Genomic DNA, 20,323 nt, shown 5'->3' with positions numbered 1-20,323 from the left:
AGTTTTGTCATTTTATTTAGCGAGCATATCTAGAGGGGAGGCAGTTCATTCAGATGTTATTTTTTTGGGGACAGGAAAGAAATAAAGTCACATCTGAACAACATCTCTTGTTGGCCAAAATTGTATTGATGGTGCCAGTATATTAAATGGAATTCATGAACAAAATCAGAATAATCCTTAGATGCAGGGAACCAGATCTGGTTACACAGTCTGAACAGGTTCAAGGTGCAAGGGGGAATGTTTAAGAAATGTGAAGGCACGCTTTTCACACAAAGGGTGATGAGTACCTGGAACGTGCTGCCTGTGGAGGTATTTGGAAACAGACACAATCGCAGCATTCAAGAAGCACATGGACGAATACATGTATAGGAAGGGAATATGGATCCCGTTAAGTGAAGATAGTTTTAATATGGAAGGGCAAAATGTGTTGGTGCAAACTAGGGAGGCCAAAGGGCCTGTTCCTGTGCTGTATTGTTTTTTGTGTGGGGAGGTGGCATGTGAAATGAAAAGAAATAAGCAAACTAAAAAAAGTTGATGGTAATATTCTTTCTGTTGCAGAAGGGACAGCAATGCAGTAAAAGAGGAAATCAAAGTATTTTTAGCCAATCGGAGGATTTCTCAAGCTGTAGTGGGGCAAGTCACAGGTAAGATATAAAGGGTGGAAAATGCCTGTGAGCTCAGTTTTTCTTTGCTGCATTGTATTATCTGTGCTTCACACTGTCCCTGCGATTGGGCATAAAGCTAAATTACAAGAAAATAGTTGCTTGTATTGGGTTTAAGATAAGTTGTTGTTAATTTCTATCAGAACCACCTTTACGTGGATTTTCTTGTTCATTGGCAAGTTTCTAAACCAGGGTAACAACATTAGCACAGCTTCATGTAACCGTGCCCTTACGTCCTCAAGCAGTGAAAGGGTCTATATGGTGTTGTGCAAGGTGGTCTATATCAATTTTTCCCAATGGATGCAAAGCAACCGATGAAGGTGCCTCCAGGAACTAGAAAATTGAGCTCAAATACTGTCAGTGGCATTTTTATACATTTTTATTTCTTATCAGATCTCCTGTAGTTTGTATTTTGGCAGGTATTTGTACATTCCTGGCTTTAGGTCGAAGAAAGAAATGTAAAATAAACCTTTTGCTCTTAAAAAAAGAGATGTTTTAGAAGTGAGTGCTGAGGAGGTTTGATAGGTAACAAAATAGATGGAAGATATATTTATATTTATCAATGGATCTCACTTTATGTTCTTGATAAACTGGAGCATATAGTCTATCTTCACTTCTTTCCTCTATCTTTTTGTTTGTTCCTTTCGGGTAGATGATGCTATGCTGAGACGAGACAAGGGCTGCTCTGGATATAAAGTTACTGTTTCCCATGATGAATGCAAGGAAAATGCAGCCTGCAATCCTTGCTGCCCTATTTCCATTCACACCCTGTCTCTTTTGCTCCCTCCCGTCACTCTGATTGCTTCCTTTCTTACTTTGCTTTAACATTATCCACATTCCTTCGAACCAGCTCCAAACATGTCATCACTTCTGTCTCTGATCTATTTATAGTGCTGTTTAGAAAATAAATTATTGGTTTTCCAGCTCATTGCATTGTATCTTTAAATGATAGTGACTTAAATTCTGGGATTTAAGACATTATGTGAAAAGAAGCAACCCAAATAGTATGGCAACCAGGTTTGAGCAGTAGGTTTATAACATTGAGGGAAATTAGACAGTTATGTTTATGCATTAATTACATTGGTTCAAACGCTGAAAATGTTTCAAATTTCCAAAGGCTAAAACTTTCTGTATTTTCTATCCATCTACCTCCCCTTTCTGTTCCTTCCTGGTAGCCATGTCATGCTATTGATTCATCCCCATTCCTCTCGCTCCATTTCCTTGCGCACTAAACAGTATCATTTGTTCTACCCTTGCACCCAGGCCTGAATCCATTCCTATTGAAATGCTGTGCTATTCCAGCCTCACTTGTGCTCTTGGTATCTATTTATGATCACTGTGTTTAATGAATCGGATTTACAACAATTGAGAGGGATAATAGGATGGAAGTGGTTTTTTCTAATTACAGATGCCTGTCATTGAACTCTTGGATGAAGTGGTTGACGCTTGAGATTTTAGCCATATGTCAAAAAGGTGAAGAACTTGCAGAAATGTAAATGGCCCTACCTGGGCATTCAGTCTTAAAGTAAAATTAATCTTTCAGCAGAGCTAGTCTTTATGAAGTAGGTTGTTGAAGCATTGTATGTTTTCCCTTAGGATTTGATGAATGGAGACTATTGCACCTTTTTTGGGAAACTGAATAAATACAGAGCTATGGGGGTGGGGGGGGTGGGGGCGGGGGGTTTGGGATGGTGGAGAAGGGGGGGTGGGGAAGTATTCATGGAATATCATGAATATTTTGTATTGCTGTGGCAAAAAAATTTGGCACAGATCCAGTAAGTTTTATGGCATGTTTCTGATGTGTAAGCTTTGGTAGCTTTATCGGGGTATGAGTTGCGAAAGGTTTTGGGACTTTGGAGGAATGTCTTATATATGTTTTAGAAGGAAAAATATTGAAATATTAACCTGGGTGGTATCATTTCTTTATCACAAAATTTTGAATAATTTCTGTGCTTTGTTTATTACAGGTATAAGCCAAAGCTACATCTCCCAGTGGTTGTTGCAGCAGGGTCTTGACATGAGTGAGCCTAAGAAGAGGGCATTTTATAGATGGTACCTTCTTGAAAAAAATAGTCCAGGTGAGCGACGTTAAGATTTGGATTCAGTAGACAGCAAAAAGGAGTCAAAGAAATTATTTGTCATTTTATATAAATGATTTGGATGAGAATACAGAAGGCATGGTTAGTAAGTTTGTGGGTGACGCCAAAATTGGTGGCATAGTCGATGGTGAACAAGGTTTTCTAAGATTACAAAGGGATCCTGATCAAATGAGACACTGGGCTGAAAAATGGCAGATGGAATTCAATCTAGATAAATGCAAGGTATTACATTTTGATATAACAAACAAAGGAAGGGCTTTTGGAATTAATGGTAGGGCCTTGGGTGGTGTTGTAGAACAAAGGGACCGAGGGATGCAGGTTCCTGATTCTTTAAAGTTGGCTTCACATACAGACAGAGTGGTAAAAAAGGTGTTTAGCACACTTGCCTTTATTGCTCAGTCCTTTGAGTATAGCAGATGGGACGTTATGTTGAAGTTGTGCAGGACATTGGTGAGGCCTCTTCTGGAATACTGTGTCCAGTTCTGCTCACCCAGTTATAGGAAGGATATTATTAAGATGGAGAGAGTTCAGAAGAGATTTACCAGAATGCTGCTGGGTAAGGACGGTTTGAGTTTTTAAGAAAGGCTGGATAGGCTGGGACTTTTTCACTGGAGCGTAGGAAGTCGAAAGGTGACCTGATAGTAGTGTATAACATGATGAGGGCTATAGGTAGAGTTAGCGGTAGTTGACTTTTCCCTAATATGGGGAATTTCAAGACGAGGGGACACATTTTTCATGTGAAAGGGAGAGATTGCCTAGTGGTATTATTGCTGGACTGTTAATCCAGAGACCTGGATAACATTCTGGGGATTCGGGTTCGAATCCTGCCACCGCAGATGGTGGAATTTGAATTCAATAAATATCTGGAGTTAAGAATCTAATGCTGACTGTGAATCCATTGTCGATTGTCGGGAAATACCCATGTGGTTCACCTAATGTCCTTTAGAGAAGGAAAGTGCCATTCTTACCTGGTCTGGCCTACATGTGACCCCAGACCCACAGCAATGTGGTTGACTCTTTACTGCCCTCTGGCCAATTAGGGAAGGGCAAGAAATGTTACCTAGCCAGCAACGCTCTCATCATATGAATGAATAAAGGGTTTAAAAAAGAATAAGAGGCAAATTTTTTACACCAAGGGTGGTTAGTGTGTGGAATGAACTTCCTGACGAAGTGGTGGATGTGGGTACAATGACAACGTTTAAAAGGCATTTGGTTGGATATGAATAGGAAACGTTTGGAGGGATATGGGCCAGGAGCAGGCAGGTGGGACTAGTCTAGTTTGAAATTATGTTCGACATGGACTGGTAGGACCGAAGGCTCTGTTTCCGTGCTGTATGACTCCAAAAAAAAGTGAACCATTTGTTATCAATGCAGGAGATAGGGCAGTGCCTTTAAAAATGGCTCACTGTGATCCAGCAATGGCATGCATTGTCACATCACCCCATTAGTGAAATGCAGCTCTTGATGTACATTCTGCGTTGTTCTCTCATCGGCTATGGAAATGTCTTCAAATGCCTTGGAACACAAAACAGTAAATCTCTAGTTGTTTTATCTTGAAACCAATTGGATTCAGAGCAGCCAAGAGTTGTCTATCTAGTCAAAAAGGTTAATTGGGAAAGTATAGGCCATATTGTACCACCATACAATATTGAATTGTATGTATGTGTATGTGCTGGTAAGTCCCTGATTATTGATATCTTTCTTGGTAATTTATCTGCAACATTCTACAAGGACTGGGTTTAAGTGAAACACCCCAATATTGTGCATGTAGTGCTCCATCTAGTAGTGACATTGGTCAGAAATGCCAATCTAAGTAAAACATTCAGATTTTCCCAATTTTCTTCTTCAGCTTCCAATAAAAATCAAGTACTGATAGCAAATAATTTTTAGCCTCTGGGAACAAATGTGTTTGTCATTGTTTGGAAATGTAATTAAAGCCAACATTCAACTGTCCTAAATATAGAATGTTTCAACCAGGCTAACTCCTGCATAGAATGTGTCTGTTAGGCTCCTCAGTAATTCCACAGTTATTTCTGAGGTCATGAATATTTATTATTTAAATACTAAAAAAAATCAAACAGAATGCAGTAGGAAAGTGATAAATGTAACACAGTTGGTCTTAATGTTTCTAGAGTAAGGACTTCGAGAGGCATTTGATAAGGTACAACACAAGATTTTTAGCAAAAACTAAAAGTTCTCCAAATTAAGGATAACCTCATGGCAAAGGTTAGTGATTGATTGGGAAATAATTGGCAGATGTGACAAGTGGTATTCCATAAATATCTGCACTTGGTTTCACTTTTCAACCATACATTATTGACTAATGAGGGGATGGATTTCTGTATTGAGTTCTGCAGGTTACATTGCATTAGAAAGCACAAAATGTTGCGTAGATGGAATGACCAGACTTGACAAAATTATGGCAGATGAAAGTCCAATATTAGCTAGTTTGAGATCATCCATTCAAGATTCAAGACAGACAAAATCTGATTTTTTTTTTATCAGCAAGAGAGAAGGAGCTGTGGAGGAACAAATAAATTTCACTGACTATATACAGATCACTGAAAGCTACCAAGCAGGCACAACAAGCAACTTAATAGACCAACACCTTAGGAGTACCATTTTTGGATTAGATGTAATGCAGCACCAATCCACCAGAATGACACCAGAACCTAAAAGATTCTCTTGTAAAGGCAGGATTTGTAAACCTGGTTTGTATTTGTTAGAGTTTAGATAGTTAATGTGTGATCTTATTGTGGTCTTTAAAATGATGAATTCCACAGCGCAGATACAGATACAGCGGACTGTTTTATTTTTCTGGTAAGGCAATCCAGGACAAGGGCCGGAATCTGAAATTCAGAGTTGAACCATTTAGGAGTAAAGTTAGAAGTCACACAAAGGTTTGTGGGAATCCAGAACTGCTTTCTGGAAAAGGATGCTGGGTCATTTGAAAGTTTCAAGACTGATAATGGATATGGAGCAAAGGCAAGGAAATTGAGATATCTACTTATCAGGCATGATCCAACAGAATGACAGCACAAGCCAGAGAAGTGAAATGGCCTGCTCCTGTTGCACTGTTCTGGTGTTACCTTGCTCTTTTCAATTTTGCCGTTTAATATTATTTGAAACAAAGCGACATTTTAACGAGTTTTCTCAGCCTCCCTCCTTTCAAGCACCTACATTAGGCAAACTGTACCACTGTACACCTCCTGCTGTACAGTGCTGGACTCCAAATGGAAGATGCTTATTATGCTGGGAGTTCATCCTGAATACCTAAGGAGAACCGATTACCATGAGGCTTATTCTGGTAGCTGAATCCCGCCTCCCTCTACCACCACTGACCAGGAGAATACTTGCATTAATTTAGGTTTATTGTCATGCGAGCTCATGGGAGAATAGTGAAAAGTTTACAGAGTTGCCACTTACAGTGCCATCTTAGGTACACAGGTACGTAGGCACACATTCTTAGGACTAATTTAGAAACATAAAGAAATAAAAAGTCCAGCATTATAGACCTTCACTTCATCTTAGGTACGAAAGGTATTTTGGGTACAAAATCTTAGGAATAAATTAGAAGAATAAGAAATACAAAGTTCAGAATACAGTCCGTCCAAGCAGAGAAGACAGAGCAGACGTGTCTGCACTTGAGTTTCACCTCGAGGCCAGGGATCCGCACTGGGTTTCACCTCGAGGCCAGGGATCCGCACTGGGTTTCACCTCGAGGCCAGGGATCCACGCTGGGTTTCACCTCGAGGCCAGGGATCCGCACTGGGTTTCACCTCGAGGCCAGGGATCCGTGCTGGGTTTCACCCTGGATGTCGCCAATGTTACCGGAGGATGGGAGGTAAAATGAAAGGAAAAAAAAACACTGAAAGAGGAAAAAAAATATGAAAAGAAACGAAACGGATGGAGTGGACGAACTCCAGCTCAGGAGTCCTGTTCTGCCAAGATATATGATTGTAATTCTAATTTATTTTAAAATATGTAAGTTGTGTGCTAAAGGATTAGTTGTATGACTTGCCTATCCATGATGTACGTGGCCAAAGAATTAGGGTTAGCTATACCTTTGTTTCTTTAAACACAGTTTCTCTATAAAGTTTTTGAGAAGACTTGTAGCTTGCGTTGTGGATGGGGTTGTTGATCTGTTCGCTGAGCTGGTAGGTTGGTTTGTAGACTTTTCATTGCCATGCTAGGTAACATCATCAGTGCACCTCTGTGTGAGAAAGAGCGAGAGAGAGAGAGAGAGAGAGACAGATGGAAAACAGACACACCCACATCAAGAGTGCAGCTTCACATAAAAACATAAATCAATTGCATTACCTCAATTATGTAAATAAAACAACATCCTGCCTCACAATGTGTAATAAGAATATTGTTAATATTTAAAAGAAGAAAAAGTAGGTGCTCTCCACTTGAATCACTAATTTTATTTACATGTAATCACATTTTATTTTTCATTCAGTCTTCAGCTGTACAATTTTCCCCATTATCTAATCAAAAACATAAGGACAATATTTTAAATAATAAGAATTTGAGTTGAATGCAAAGCTCAATGAAAAATCAAATTTTTTTTAGTGAAATCAATGTGAACATTATCCTCCATCTACACAGGGTTTTATTTTTATTTATTTAGGTGCTACTTTAAGTATGAGACCAGTTTCAACCACAACAACAGAAGACCCTGAGTGGCGGTCAAATGTCAGCCCAGTGACAGGAAACTTCCGTCTCAGAAGAGGAAGTAGATTTACCTGGCGAAAAGAGTGCCTGTCTGTCATGGAAAGGTTGGTAGAAGAAGGGGTACTCTGATTTCAAACATCAGTCTTCTAGGGCGGCACGGTGGCTCGGTGGTTACAACTGCTGCCTCACAGCGCCAGGGTCCTGGGTTTGATTCCACCCTCAGGCGACTGTCTGCGTGGTGTTTGCACATTCTCCCCGTGCCTGCGTGGGTTTCCTGCTGCAGTCCGAAGATATATAGGTTAGGTGGATTGACCATGCTAAATAGTGTTCCGGGATGTATAGATTAGGTGGGTTATGAGGGATGGGTCTGGGTGGGATGCTCTGAGGGATGGCGTAGACTTGTTGGGCTGAATGGCCTGTTTGCACACTGTAGGGATTCTATGATTCTATAATATGATCTGTGGTCTCAAATTGGGCTGAGCTGGATGTGAAGGTAAATAAACATTTGACTCCCAAACAGCAAGCCCAGAATAAATATTGCAAATATAGTGCTCGAGTGAGTAAAGACTTTACCGTAGACCTAGGATTTTGTTCCTAGGGCAGGTCAGGTGAGCAGAGGTGGAAGTATTTTAAAAATGGCCAGCTGAGCTGGGCTGGGCAGAAAACCTGTCTCAGAGCTCTGTGTCCAAAAGATAAAATAAAAGAATAAAGCATAAAAATTCGCTCTTGTCTTCACCTTCTCACTCTGCCACATTGCCATGCAGCCTATGCTCCTGTGTCCATTCCCTATTACCCCTCATACTCTATGCACCAACTTTGTGCCTATTGCCACCCACCAGCCTTTCACCCTTAACGTACCACAGCCAACTCATGCGGTGTCTAAGGTATTCATACACACAGGAGAAAAGATACAGTGCTTTTACTCAAAGTTCCAAATTGTATTAAGCAAAGCATGCTAATTCATCAAAATATGTTTTCACAGGTCTGAACTACTTTGACACTTCTCATTACGTCATGAAGTTTTTTGCTGCATTTCATAGGTCCTTTTAAAATTTGGCCACTCTGAAAGGTCTATGAACAAAGTCAGATTTTAATGGAAGCAGTTGATTATTTACATAGCCAGCTGCTTCTGCAAATCATACATGCATGAATCATGGCTAACCCCCAATCTGGCCCCATGAAAATGGGAAATGCTCTGTTTATGACAGGACATAGAATTTCTGATGTATTCTGCCACTTTTGCAGTGGTAGAGAGACTTTCCATTAAGGCAGAAACCTGTATCTTAGTTATGACAGCCTACAGTGACTCTATTTGACTGTCCATATGAGAATTCAAAGAACAAGGTATTAAAAGGAACAAAAATAAAGTTGCTAGAAAAGCTCAGCAGGTCTGGCAACATATGTGAAGGGAAAAAACAGAGCTAATGTTTCGGTTTGGTGACCTTTCCTCAGAACCAGACCCGTAACGTTAACTCTATTTTCTCCTTCCCAGATGCTGCCAGACCTGCTGAGCTTTTCCAACAACTTTGTTTTTGTTCCTGATTTACAGCTTCCGTTCTTTCGGTTTTTACGAGGTATTAAAAGGAATGGTACTACCTGTGAACTCATGCAACAATGTGCGTTACTTATCACCAAGAGAGGAGATCTAAGAGGGAAATGTGAAGGAAGGTTATAAACTACTAGATCTGGCTAGAATATTTGACCTGAAAATGACTATGCTGCGTGTGTCTGTCTGACATACTTGCTTTCATAAAAACCGAAAGAACTGCGGATATCGTAAATCAGGAACAAAGCAAAGTTGCTGGTAAAGCTCAGCAGGTCTGGCAGCATCTGTGAAGGAAAAAAAACATAGTTAACGTTTCAGGTCTGGTGACCCTTCCTCAGAACTTGCTTTCATAACACTTGGATGGTAGCAGTGCTTTTGACTTGTCATTTCTATGAATTATCAAACCTTTATTTCACTGAAGACTGAAAGACGAATACTGGTCTGAACTCCACAGGAATCATTCATTCATCAGAATTTTTATTTACCAAGTCAACGTCGGTTAACTTCTCTGGTGCCTGTGCTGAACGTTGAGGCTTAGCCCGTAACCTCACACCCAACTGATAATTAACCTTTACAGTGAAATCCAAATTTACATAAGAGTAACTTAAAACATTTTTACACTCATCTGCTTATTGCAGTGTTTAAGTAATAACAGACAGTACATGACAACTTGAATAAGCTCATAATTGTCCATGTTTGATTTCACACCTTACAGTTATTTTGGTGAAAATCAGTATCCAGATGAGGCGAAGCGTGAGGAAATTGCGAATGCCTGCAATACAGTCATACAAAAACCAGGTGAGTAGTGCCTAGAATCAGGTATGGATTGTTATAAAATAATACAAACAGAAGAAATCAACCACAAAATGTCGAAATACCTGGTTTCTGGCAACAAAATGTTTCAAACACTGTCGAAACACAGAACAGTGTTTTGTGTCTGTGAAAATTTGATCACTTGTACTGAAGACTTTGCAGGTTTCTCATATAACACAGTAAGTCTTCACTGGAAGTTGTCATACTCAACACTCCTGTGCTTTTTAACATTGTTCATAAAGTAGTGAGGATAGATCTGTTTAGTGTTGGCAGTTTCACTTTAGCATCATTTACCACAAATGTTCTAGTTCATCATGCCTCATTCCAGCCTTACCTCTGCCTGGGCCTTGCCCTTTAGCTACACCTTGTCCCAGGCCTTGCCTCCCACTCTGATCTTACCTTAGGCACTGGGGCTCTTCCCTGGCGGCTGGCTTCATCCCCGCTCTGCTGTTGGCTCCACTCCTGAACTCCCACTGATGCTGTGACTCCATCTAGTGGCAGAATCTGTTGAGTGATTGGGATTATGGAATTTCAGCTGGTACCTACACTGACCAGCACTTGCCACTAGGTGGGAACTGATCAATCTAAATATACTGTATATTGAGTATATTTTTTGCTGTCCTTGTTAGTGTGTTTATCTAGCAAGTAATTTAGCTGAGAATGTACTGTATTGCACATGTAAAGTACAGTATTTCAACAAGTAATCTTTTTCCCCATTGGGCAAGAAATGTCCAATGGAACTTAACTCTGGATTTAACATTGATTTCCACTGGAACCTATGATTCACTTAAAGTTGTTGCATTTAACGTGACGAATTTCAGGAATGCAACTACAACTTTAAGCAAGCAGTTACTGCACACAACTTACAAAGTCTACATATTTTAAAATGGGTGTAAGCAAAGTGCTAGTTGAAAGAGATATGAAATTAACACATTGAGAAAAATATTGTTAGTACTACATAATTTCTAAGTGGTCAGAATGTTAAACTAAGAAATCTTAACACAAACAGCAATGAGCTCCCAACACAAAAGCTGCAATTAAGTATCCTTTTGAAATTTTATAAAAATTGTCTTACTCTTTAAAAAAAATGCACTCTTAAGTGCACAATGACTATGACTACAATGATTATGGAAATAAAAGTGATCAGTCTTTTAGAATCTATTTATGTGGGAATTAAGAATAGGGAAAACCTGAACAAAACTTTCAATCAAGCTGCCGTCTTGAATCTCCATTACAGTAGATTTTAAGTGGCTGTTAACTTAGAACAGAAGGAAAACCTATCAAACTTGTTCAATCAAGCTACCATGCTGTATTCCCAATTGAATATATTAGAAGTTGTTGTCTCAAATTGATCAGTGTTCCCTCTGTTTTATTTTAAAAGAGGTAATGTTTTGCATGAATTCTTGTTCAGCTCAAACAATTGAGAACCTTCTAGCTTCTTGATATGTTAAGAGAGAAGTTGTTATTAATTGGAAAGTTTTCCAAATACTAAAAATAGGGATGCAAGATAATCATACTACATGTGGTGAAGAGTAATTGGTTTGCCTACATATTTTTCACTCATACAGGTAAAAAGTTATCAGAGTTTGAACGAGTTACCCCTCTGAAAGTGTATAACTGGTTTGCCAATCGTCGGAAGGAGATGAAGAGAAGAGCAAATATAGGTAAGGCTATTAAAACTTCCGCTGGAATGATTTTATGTTTACTTACGGATCATACAATACTTGTTTGACAATTACTTTGGTGTGAACATAGGAACATAGGAGTAGGAGTAGACCAGTGAAGAATGCTTCACCAGTCAGTACAATCATGGTTAATCATTCACTCCAATGCTGCATTTTCTCCATATCCTTCTAAGTCATTGGTGTTTAGAAATCTGTCAAATGTCTACTACTGATCTCCCTCTGTTGTAGAAAATTCCAAAGATTTACAACCATAAAACTTAAGAAATAGGAACAGGAATAGACAATTTGGCCCCTCAAACCTGCTCCACTGTTCAATAAGATCATGGCTGATCCAACATTTTTCAGGTCCACTTTCTTGCCCTTTCCCTGTAGCCCTGATTTCCCTGACAGATCAAGAATCTGTCTGTCTCAACCTTAAATATGCGCATAGACTCTGCCCCCTCTCCCACCTGTCTGTGGCAAGGAGTACCAAAGACCGTAGAGTTCCAGTGACCACATAGCAAAAGGTGTTTGTATCTGGTGATAGTCTTAAATTTTTTCAAAATAAGTAAATATTTAATGTGAAACTAATTAGGTTAAAAGGAATATTGTAAGTAGAACTGAGGCCTCCACTTGCACATTTGGTAAAGACATGTTGAATGGAAGGCTCCAAGTTCCATCTTCAGTCTACTGTGAGCTACATGCTTTCAGTAATGGGTTCAGCAAGGCACAATGATCGGTAATAATGACTTTGGGCTGGGGAAGAGAATACCAACCAGACATTTTACTCATGATTGACCCATGCTGGAAGTCAGACTTCAGTGTACAGAATTAGGCTTGATTTTAAAGTGTACGTAATGTGGAGTTTTTTTTAAGGTTAGTTAGTTTCTGATTAATCTTCTTTTCAAAGAAGCAGCAATCCTGGAGAGTCATGGGATTGATGTTCAGAGTCCTGGTGGACATTCCAATAGTGATGACATCGAGGTCAACGATTACTGTGAGCAAGTGAGTCACGACTATTAGAGGTTAGAACTACAAAAGTTCCTTCTTTGAATCTCTTTTCTCTAACAGGTGCGTTGAATAAATGTATATGTTATGGTCTCAGAATTTAATTGGGCTCCTCTCGTGCAGTGGTATTGTCACTACACATGGGCCAGGGGACCAGCTTCAAGTCTTACCATCTCTAGATGTGTATCATAACATGTCTGAACAGGTTGATTGAAACTATCTGGACTCAGAGTTTAAGTGGGCTCTTGTGGTGCTGGGGTAGTGTCCTTACCTCTGAGCCAGGATGCCCAGGTTCAAGACCCGTCTGCTCCAGAGGTCTGTAATAACATCTCTGAACAGTTTGATTACAAAATACCTGAACTCAGACTATAAAATGTGAGGCTGGATGAACACAGCAGGCCAAGCAGCATCTCAGGAGCCCAAAAGCTGACGTTTCGGGCCTATACCCTTCATCAGAGAGGCTCTCTGATGAAGGGTCTCGGCCCGAAACGTCAGCTTTTGTGCTCCTGAGATGCTGCTGGGCCTGCTGTGTTCATCCAGCCTCACATTTTATTATCTTGGAATCTCCAGCATCTGCAGTTCCCATTATCTCTGAACTCAGACTAGAAGCTGTTAATAAATTCTCTGTCATCTAACAACTATTTGGCAAATGACAGAATAAAGGTTTCACTCAAGATAATTTAAAATGAGTTCTAAATCATTCATTTGTTGGTGGATGCATGTATTTTGCAGGTACATATTCTTGAACATTAATTAATGGAACATTTGAATAATACATGAGTTTAGTGAAACTACTTATTTTTAGAAAGTGTTTAGAAGAATAGTTTTAAGTTTTGAATGGCACTGACTTTGAGTCTTTTGGAGAGGTGAAAAACTCAGAAACATTAGTTCTTGCATTCTTGAAATCTTCACTAACGTGATGGTGTGTGGAGCTAACTGTTTAGATTTGCCAATTGTCACATGAAAGATTCTGTGTCAGTGCTGTGAACAGTGTCATACCATTCGTCTCGTATGGATCCTCTGTTTAGCCAGGAGAGAATATTGGTAATATCCATTTCTCTGGGCTAGAAGTCCCACATCACAACTTGTTGGCCATGGAAATTTCATTCATAATGTGGCCAAACAGATAGATAATCAGCCTGTAAATCTTTCCAATGCCCCGGTAGAGGACAGTAAGGGTGAGAGGGTTTTCTATTCAGCCATCCTGCAGAAGGCAGTGGCAAACAACTGCAGTACTTCGCATAATAACTTGGATCAATCCAATGGATGCTCATGACCCTTGGCTGAACAAAAATGGGAGAGAAGACTAGCAGAATCGCTATTTTAATGACGTAGAAAGGCATTTTAAAATTAAATCAATATTATTTGTTTAATCTTGTCATCTTCCCGCAGCAGAATGTGTTTTGATATAACTGGATTTTGCTTAAGACAATACATTATTGAAATTCACAAGCATATAAAATCCGGGTTAAAACCTAGCCTGGTTAATTTTCTGTTACCAGGCAGTGTTTCAAGAAACAACAGATCTCTAATTGAAGTGTTTAAAACCCATGTTTGAACCCACCAGCTTCTGGTTAATATGTCCACAAATCTGTTGATTAACAATAGACTGTGAATTGCATCTATTTCACGCCTTCTGAGCAATTCCCTCCACTGTATTTAAAATTTCTCTTTTTAGCTGCATCAAATTCTGAATGCACAGTGTTTTGACTTAATTTAGCAGACACCGTAACACAGTTGCTGCAAAATTTGGCCTGGCCCGAAAACAGGCATGAGGATCGCAATGAGTGGAAAACCTGAACCATTGCTTTTAATGTGAACAAGTGCTCACTATGCTGTGTAGAACTCCATTCCTGAGCAGTGGATGCAAGTTGAAACTTGTCAAAACAAATTAAAAGGAGATGCAGAGATACCTCTCCACCCCTCTCACCCACTCCAACCTCTCCCCCGCAGAACGGGCAGCCCTCCGCTCCCTCCGCTCCAAACCCAACCTCACCATCAAGCCTGCAGACAAGGGTGGCACAGTGGTAGTATGGCGCCCTGACCTCTACGTCGCTGAGGCTAAATGCCAACTCTCCGACACCACCTCCTACCACCCCCTTGATCATGCCCCCACCCCCGAGCACCAAACCATCATCTCCAACACCATTCATGACCTCATCACCTCAGGGGACCTCCCACCCACAGCCTCCACCTTATTATTCCCCAACCCTGCACGGCCCGTTTCTATCTCCTTCCCAAAATCCACAAACCTGCCTGCCCTGGTCGACCCATTGTCTCAGCCTGTTCCTGCCCCAACGAACTCATCTCCACCTATCTGGACTCCATTTTCTCCTCTTTGGTCCAGGAACTCCCTACCTACGTCCATGACACCATCCACGCCCTCCACCTCCCCCAGAACTTCCAATTCCCTGGCCCCCACACCTCATTTTCACCATGGACGTCCAGTCCCTATACACCTGTATTCCACATGCAGATGGCCTCAAGACCCTCTGCTTCTTCCTGTCCCGCAGACCCGACCAGTCCCCCTCCACCGACACCCTCATTCGCCTAGCCAAACTCGTCCTCACCCTCAACAACTTCTCTTTCGATTCCTCCCACTTCCTACGGACTAAGGGGGTGGCCATGGGCACTCGCATGGGCCCCAGCTATGCCTGCCTCTTTGTAGGTTACGTGGAACAGTCCCTCTTCCGCACTTACACAGGCCCCAAACCCACCCTCTTCCTCCGTTACATTGATGACCTTATCAGCGGCGCCTCTTGCTCCCCAGAGGAGCTCAAACAGTTCATCCCCTTCACCAACACCTTCCACCCCAACCTCAAGTTCACCTGGGCCATCTCCAACACATCCCTCACCTTCCTGGACCTCTCAGTCTCCATCTGAGGCAACCAGCTTGTAACTGATGTCCATTTCAAGCCCACCGACTCCCACAGCTACCTAGAATACACCTCCTCCCACCCACCCTCCTGCAAAAATTCCATCCCCTATTTCCAATTCCTCCGCCTCCGCCACTTCTGCTCCCAGGATGAGGCATTCCCCTCCCGCACATTCCAGATGTCCAAGTTCTTCAAGGACCGCAACCTTCCCCCCACAGTGGTCGAGAACGCACTTGACCGCGTCTCCTGCATTTCCCGCAACACATCCGTCACACCCCGCCCCCGCCACAACCGCCCAAAGAGGATCCCCCTCATTCTCACACACCACCCCACCAACCTCCGGATACAACGCATCATCCTCCGACACTTCCGCCATCTAAAATCCGACCCCACATTTTACCATCTCCACCCTTGTCTGCTTTCCGGAGAGACCACTCTCTCCGTGACTCCCTTGTTCGCTCCACACTGCCCTCCAACCCCACCTCACCCGGCACCTTCCCCTGCAACTGCAGGAAGTGCTACACTTGCCCCCACACCTCCTCCCTCACCCCCATCCCAGACCCCAAGATGACTTTCCATATTAAGCAGAGGTTCACCTGTACAGCTGCCAATGTGGTATACTGTATCCATTGTACCCGGTGTGGCTTCCTCTATATTGGGGAAACCAAGCGGAGGCTTGGGGACCGCTTTGCAGAACATCTCCGTTTGGTTCGCAATAAACAAATGCACCTCCCAGTCGCAAACCATTTCCACTCCCCCTCCCATTCTTTAGATGACATGTCCATCATGGGCCTCCTGCAGTGCCACAATGATGCCACCCGAAGGTTGCAGGAACAGCAACTCATATTCCGCTTGGGAACCCTGCAGCCCAATGGTATCAATGTGGACTTCTCCCGCTTCAAAATCTCCCCTTCCCCCACCGCATCCCAAAACCAGCCCAGTTCGTCCCCTCCCCCCACTGCATCCCAAAACCAGCCCAGCCTGTCTCTGTCTCCCTAACCTGTTCTTCCTCTCACCCATCCCTTCCTCCCACCCCAAGCCGCACCTCCATTTCCTACCTACTAACCTCATCCTTGACCTGTCCGTCTTCCCTGGACTGACCTATCCCTCCCTACCTCCCCACCTATACTCTCCGCTCCGCCTATCTTCTTTTCTCTCCATCTTCGGTCCGCCTCCCCCTCTCTCCCTATTTATTCCAGTTCCCTCTCCCCATCCCCCTCTCTGCTGAAGGGTCTAGGCCCAAACGTCAGCTTTTGTGCTCCTGAGATGCTGCTTGGCCTGCTGTGTTCATCCAGCTCCACACTTTTTATTATCTTAAAAGGAGATGCACTTGGCCTACAGTGGATGTTGCAAGTGCCCTGGGGCTGAATATCAAAGCAGCAAAAACATTGAAAAATGGCACAGTAGGGCAGAGAGGGTACTCCGGGATTCACCAAAGCCGCATTGGAGGCTTTGGTGTAGAAGGTCAATAGAAGCAGAATGTAGCATATCTTCAAGTTAGCCTAACGGTCCTCCTGATAGCAAAGGCAATGGGTCATGCCAGCAGTGTAACCTGAGAACTTGTAGTGGCCTAAGAAGCTTAGTGACTCAATGGAAATCGGTGAATGGATCTTCAAATGTCACCCACTAATAGTGAACCATCAAGGTACTCTTCTGGCACTGTAATAGTGTTCCAATACTGGGCCAAAATGTCTGGGTTCATGTCCTACCTGCATGGAGATATATCATAACATGTCCAAGCAGGTTGACTTTAAAAGAAATTACACATGAACCACTGGTTTCACACCTTGCTCAATTCACAATCTCCTTTCATTCATCAATAATATCTGCCTACCAAGACTCAAACCGCATTTGTAGCCTGAACTTACCATCACACTCAGAATTGCTACAGCCTTGCGCCCAGATCGCTTAACTTTCAGACACCGTCAGTAGGTTACCCAGCGTAGAATAACATTCACACACATCGCACCATTCTCTGTTGCACTTCTCCCTCTGTGGGAAATAGTAGCACACAACTGCAGGCAGCTGATCAGCAGGATCAGGCATGGCACCATGTTCTCACCCTACTGGAGCAGATGTTGTTCAACGTTATGCAGCAGCTTTGACCATTAACAAGGCTGAATGGATTGAAGGTAATGGTACATTCATACCCAAAACTATTTCCCACATCCTACTGATCCTCCACTGATCCCATGATCTGTTCTGGTTCTCAAGCTGCAAATGGCCAAAGTGACACCTTTTGATATCCTACTAGGCTCTCTCATAACTCACCCCTTTACTTCTACCCTATCAGAGCCAAGAAATGAACCCTGGCCAGGTAGTGATTCAGTGGGTAGAATTTAAAGAAAAAGCCTGATGAAGAAGCACTGTTGCACAATCTCAGACTCACAGCCATGAACTTAGATATTGCGACTGTGTGCTTAATTTTGGGTGCAGTTTAAACAGAAGAGTTTGAATATTGTGAGACAGTGGACATGAGTGATCAGCAATCAAGACACTTTCAAAAGTTAGCAGAGGTGTGTCTAAATGGGGTCACTCATAAGTTCTCTTTCATGAGCTCAGATCAGTACTTTGATCTGGTGACTGACAACAAAGTGCTGAGGCTATGCAAAATGAAATTCTTGGTGCATCAGCTGATCTGCCAGACAACTTAGAGCTACAGTCAATGAGCATGGTGGGCTCCAGCACCAGATTTACGTGGAGCTAGGAATCTATCCTATCCAGGATAGAGATGGTAGCTAGCTCCAATACCGGACTAGTGTACTCAGTTACAATCAATGTGCCCAATACAATGGTGCCTGCTGGATCAGCTTCCATTGCAGTGCATACAGAAGGCTCCCAACTGCATGGATACTGCACTGATACCTTAGACTGAGTCATACAGGCCGCCGATACCCCCAGTGCTCAAAGGGGTCCCTAGGGTTCTCCATAATCTATCCTCTGACACACTGATTAATTTGTTGAGGTGTTGTCCAGGAAGAATGGCAGTGGCTCTGTGTGGCATCGTCTTGCTGTCCTCACCACACCTCAAACAAGGGGAGAGCTTGCAAAAGGGAAAGTCCTTCGTGGTAATCTCAGCTGGTGCAGCAATTGAACCCACACTGTTCGCATCACACAGCATTACAGACCAGCTGTCCAGCCGACTAAGCTAACTGATCCCACAGTTTGTGTGCCACTAGCAGTTCTGCAAAGTGATGTGTGTATAGTCAAGTCCACCGTGCAGCATTAGGAGAATGCTTGCTGCACCTCTCTTTGCATACAAAGCACCAGTGATGTCCATTGTACAATAGAGGCTCTAAGATGTTGGAGATGTCATCTGATCCAGCTTAGAAAGAGCTTGACACAAGTAGTTTCAAGATTACGGCCACCTCTGTAGCGACTGCTAATGCCATCCTCACCTTGCTTGGAGGTTTGGATTAGGTGGCAGATTTAATTGAAAACCTTACTGAAGTTGAGGCAACAAGCATGCTGTTTGTTGCTGAGGTTGAGACAGGAGAGGAGAAATTAGGCTTATCCAGATGTGTAAAATTACCTCAGAATCTTACCACTTACTCTCAGATACTCATTGCCAGTTGATGTTTGCCTTTCCATGCCTTGGTGAATATAGTTCTCTGTGAATGATAGATAATATTTGCAAAAATGATACCCCAAAGCCTCATCATTTGATTTTTTTTTAAAGAAGTGTGTTAGTTGTTTGATCGCTGTATTTAAAATAGAGCAGCCTTTACCTTCCACAACCATTTGCTATTAACATAGAAAAACATCCTAAGATACTTCATAGAAGCATTCATGCCTGTCCTGAAAGGATACCTAGAATGAGATTTAGAAAAAAATGCTGGCTGGAAATAGTAGCTGACACATTTTCTGTTCCTTTTTGAGAGAAGCAAATACAATATTCCAATCATAAACTTTATATAAATACACAGGGGATTTTTTTTGTAAACATAGATTCTTAGCATGGGAAAGTCTAGCACCAAATACAGTAGGTGCAATGTTGCTATATTGGGAATGGGAAGTTAAAGAATTTTGAGCGAATGTTCGCAAATAAAACTATCATCAATGAGATGAAAACTAATGTGAAAGTATTGAAATGTATGTATTTGGACAAGACTCCATTTTCTATGTGTTTTTTTAGATAAGATTTGTCATAAGTGAGTGACTGGCCAAACACTATTGTTGGTGATATGTATATGCCTGTATCACTGTGGGGCAAACCCTAGAAAAGTCACCGTACAGAAAGAGGTCATTCAGCCCATCGCATCTACGCCAGTTTTATAATCTAGCTGTCTGTTCTAATATCACCTATCAGTGCCTGGGTCATAGCCTTTCAGGTTACAGAGCTTCCGGTACAAATCTATGTTCCTTTCAAGTTGAGGGCTTCCACCTCAGCCACCAAACGGGGCAGTGAATTCCAAACAGCCATCACCCTCTGAAAACATTTCTTCTCAGGTTTCCGCTTATGCTTCTACCAAACACTTTAAAACTGTGCCACCGAGTAATTGACTTCTCTACTACAAAAAACAGGTTTGTACCTGTCCAAGTCCCTCGTTGTTTTGCACACTTTGATTAAATCATCCTTCAGCTTTCTCTCTTCTAAGGAAACCCAACACTAACCTATCCAAGATAATGAAATGTGAGGCTGGATGAACACAGCAGGCCAAGCAGCATCTCAGGAGGACAAAAGCTGACGTTTCGGGCCCAGACCCTTCATCAGAGAGGGGGATGGGATGAGGGTTCAGGAATAAATAGGGAGAGAGCGGGAGGCGGACCGAAGATGGAGAGAAAAGAAGATAGGTGGAGAGGAGAGTATAGGTGGGGAGGTAGGGAGGGGATAGGTCAATCCAAGGAAGACGGACAGGTCAAGGATGAGGTTAGTAGGTAGGAGTTGGAGGTGCGGCTTGGGGTGGGAGGAAGGGATGGGTGAGAGGAAGAACAGGTTGGGGAGGCAGAGACAGGTTGGACTGGTTTTGGGATGCAG

At 42.2% G+C, this 20,323-nt stretch overlaps 1 protein-coding gene across 2 annotated transcripts in view; it reads left to right on the top strand.

Moving 5' to 3' along the window:
* Positions 1 to 20,323, top strand: part of LOC125465035 (homeobox-containing protein 1-like) — a 47,087-nt gene that overhangs the window by 18,638 nt on the left and 8,126 nt on the right. For both annotated transcript variants that reach the window (XM_048558085.1, XM_048558086.1), the window contains 6 exons: positions 559 to 644; positions 2,630 to 2,740; positions 7,395 to 7,542; positions 9,700 to 9,782; positions 11,366 to 11,461; positions 12,372 to 12,466. In XM_048558085.1, coding sequence (XP_048414042.1) covers positions 559 to 644; positions 2,630 to 2,740; positions 7,395 to 7,542; positions 9,700 to 9,782; positions 11,366 to 11,461; positions 12,372 to 12,466 — 619 coding nt within the window. The remainder of the gene's footprint in view (positions 1 to 558; positions 645 to 2,629; positions 2,741 to 7,394; positions 7,543 to 9,699; positions 9,783 to 11,365; positions 11,462 to 12,371; positions 12,467 to 20,323) is intronic.

This window comes from Stegostoma tigrinum, chromosome 24 (assembly GCF_030684315.1).
Source record: "Stegostoma tigrinum isolate sSteTig4 chromosome 24, sSteTig4.hap1, whole genome shotgun sequence".
Lineage (NCBI taxonomy): Eukaryota > Metazoa > Chordata > Chondrichthyes > Orectolobiformes > Stegostomatidae > Stegostoma > Stegostoma tigrinum.
The sequence above is the reverse complement of the archived record's forward strand: the minus strand, read 5'-3'. Positions and strand labels throughout refer to the sequence as shown.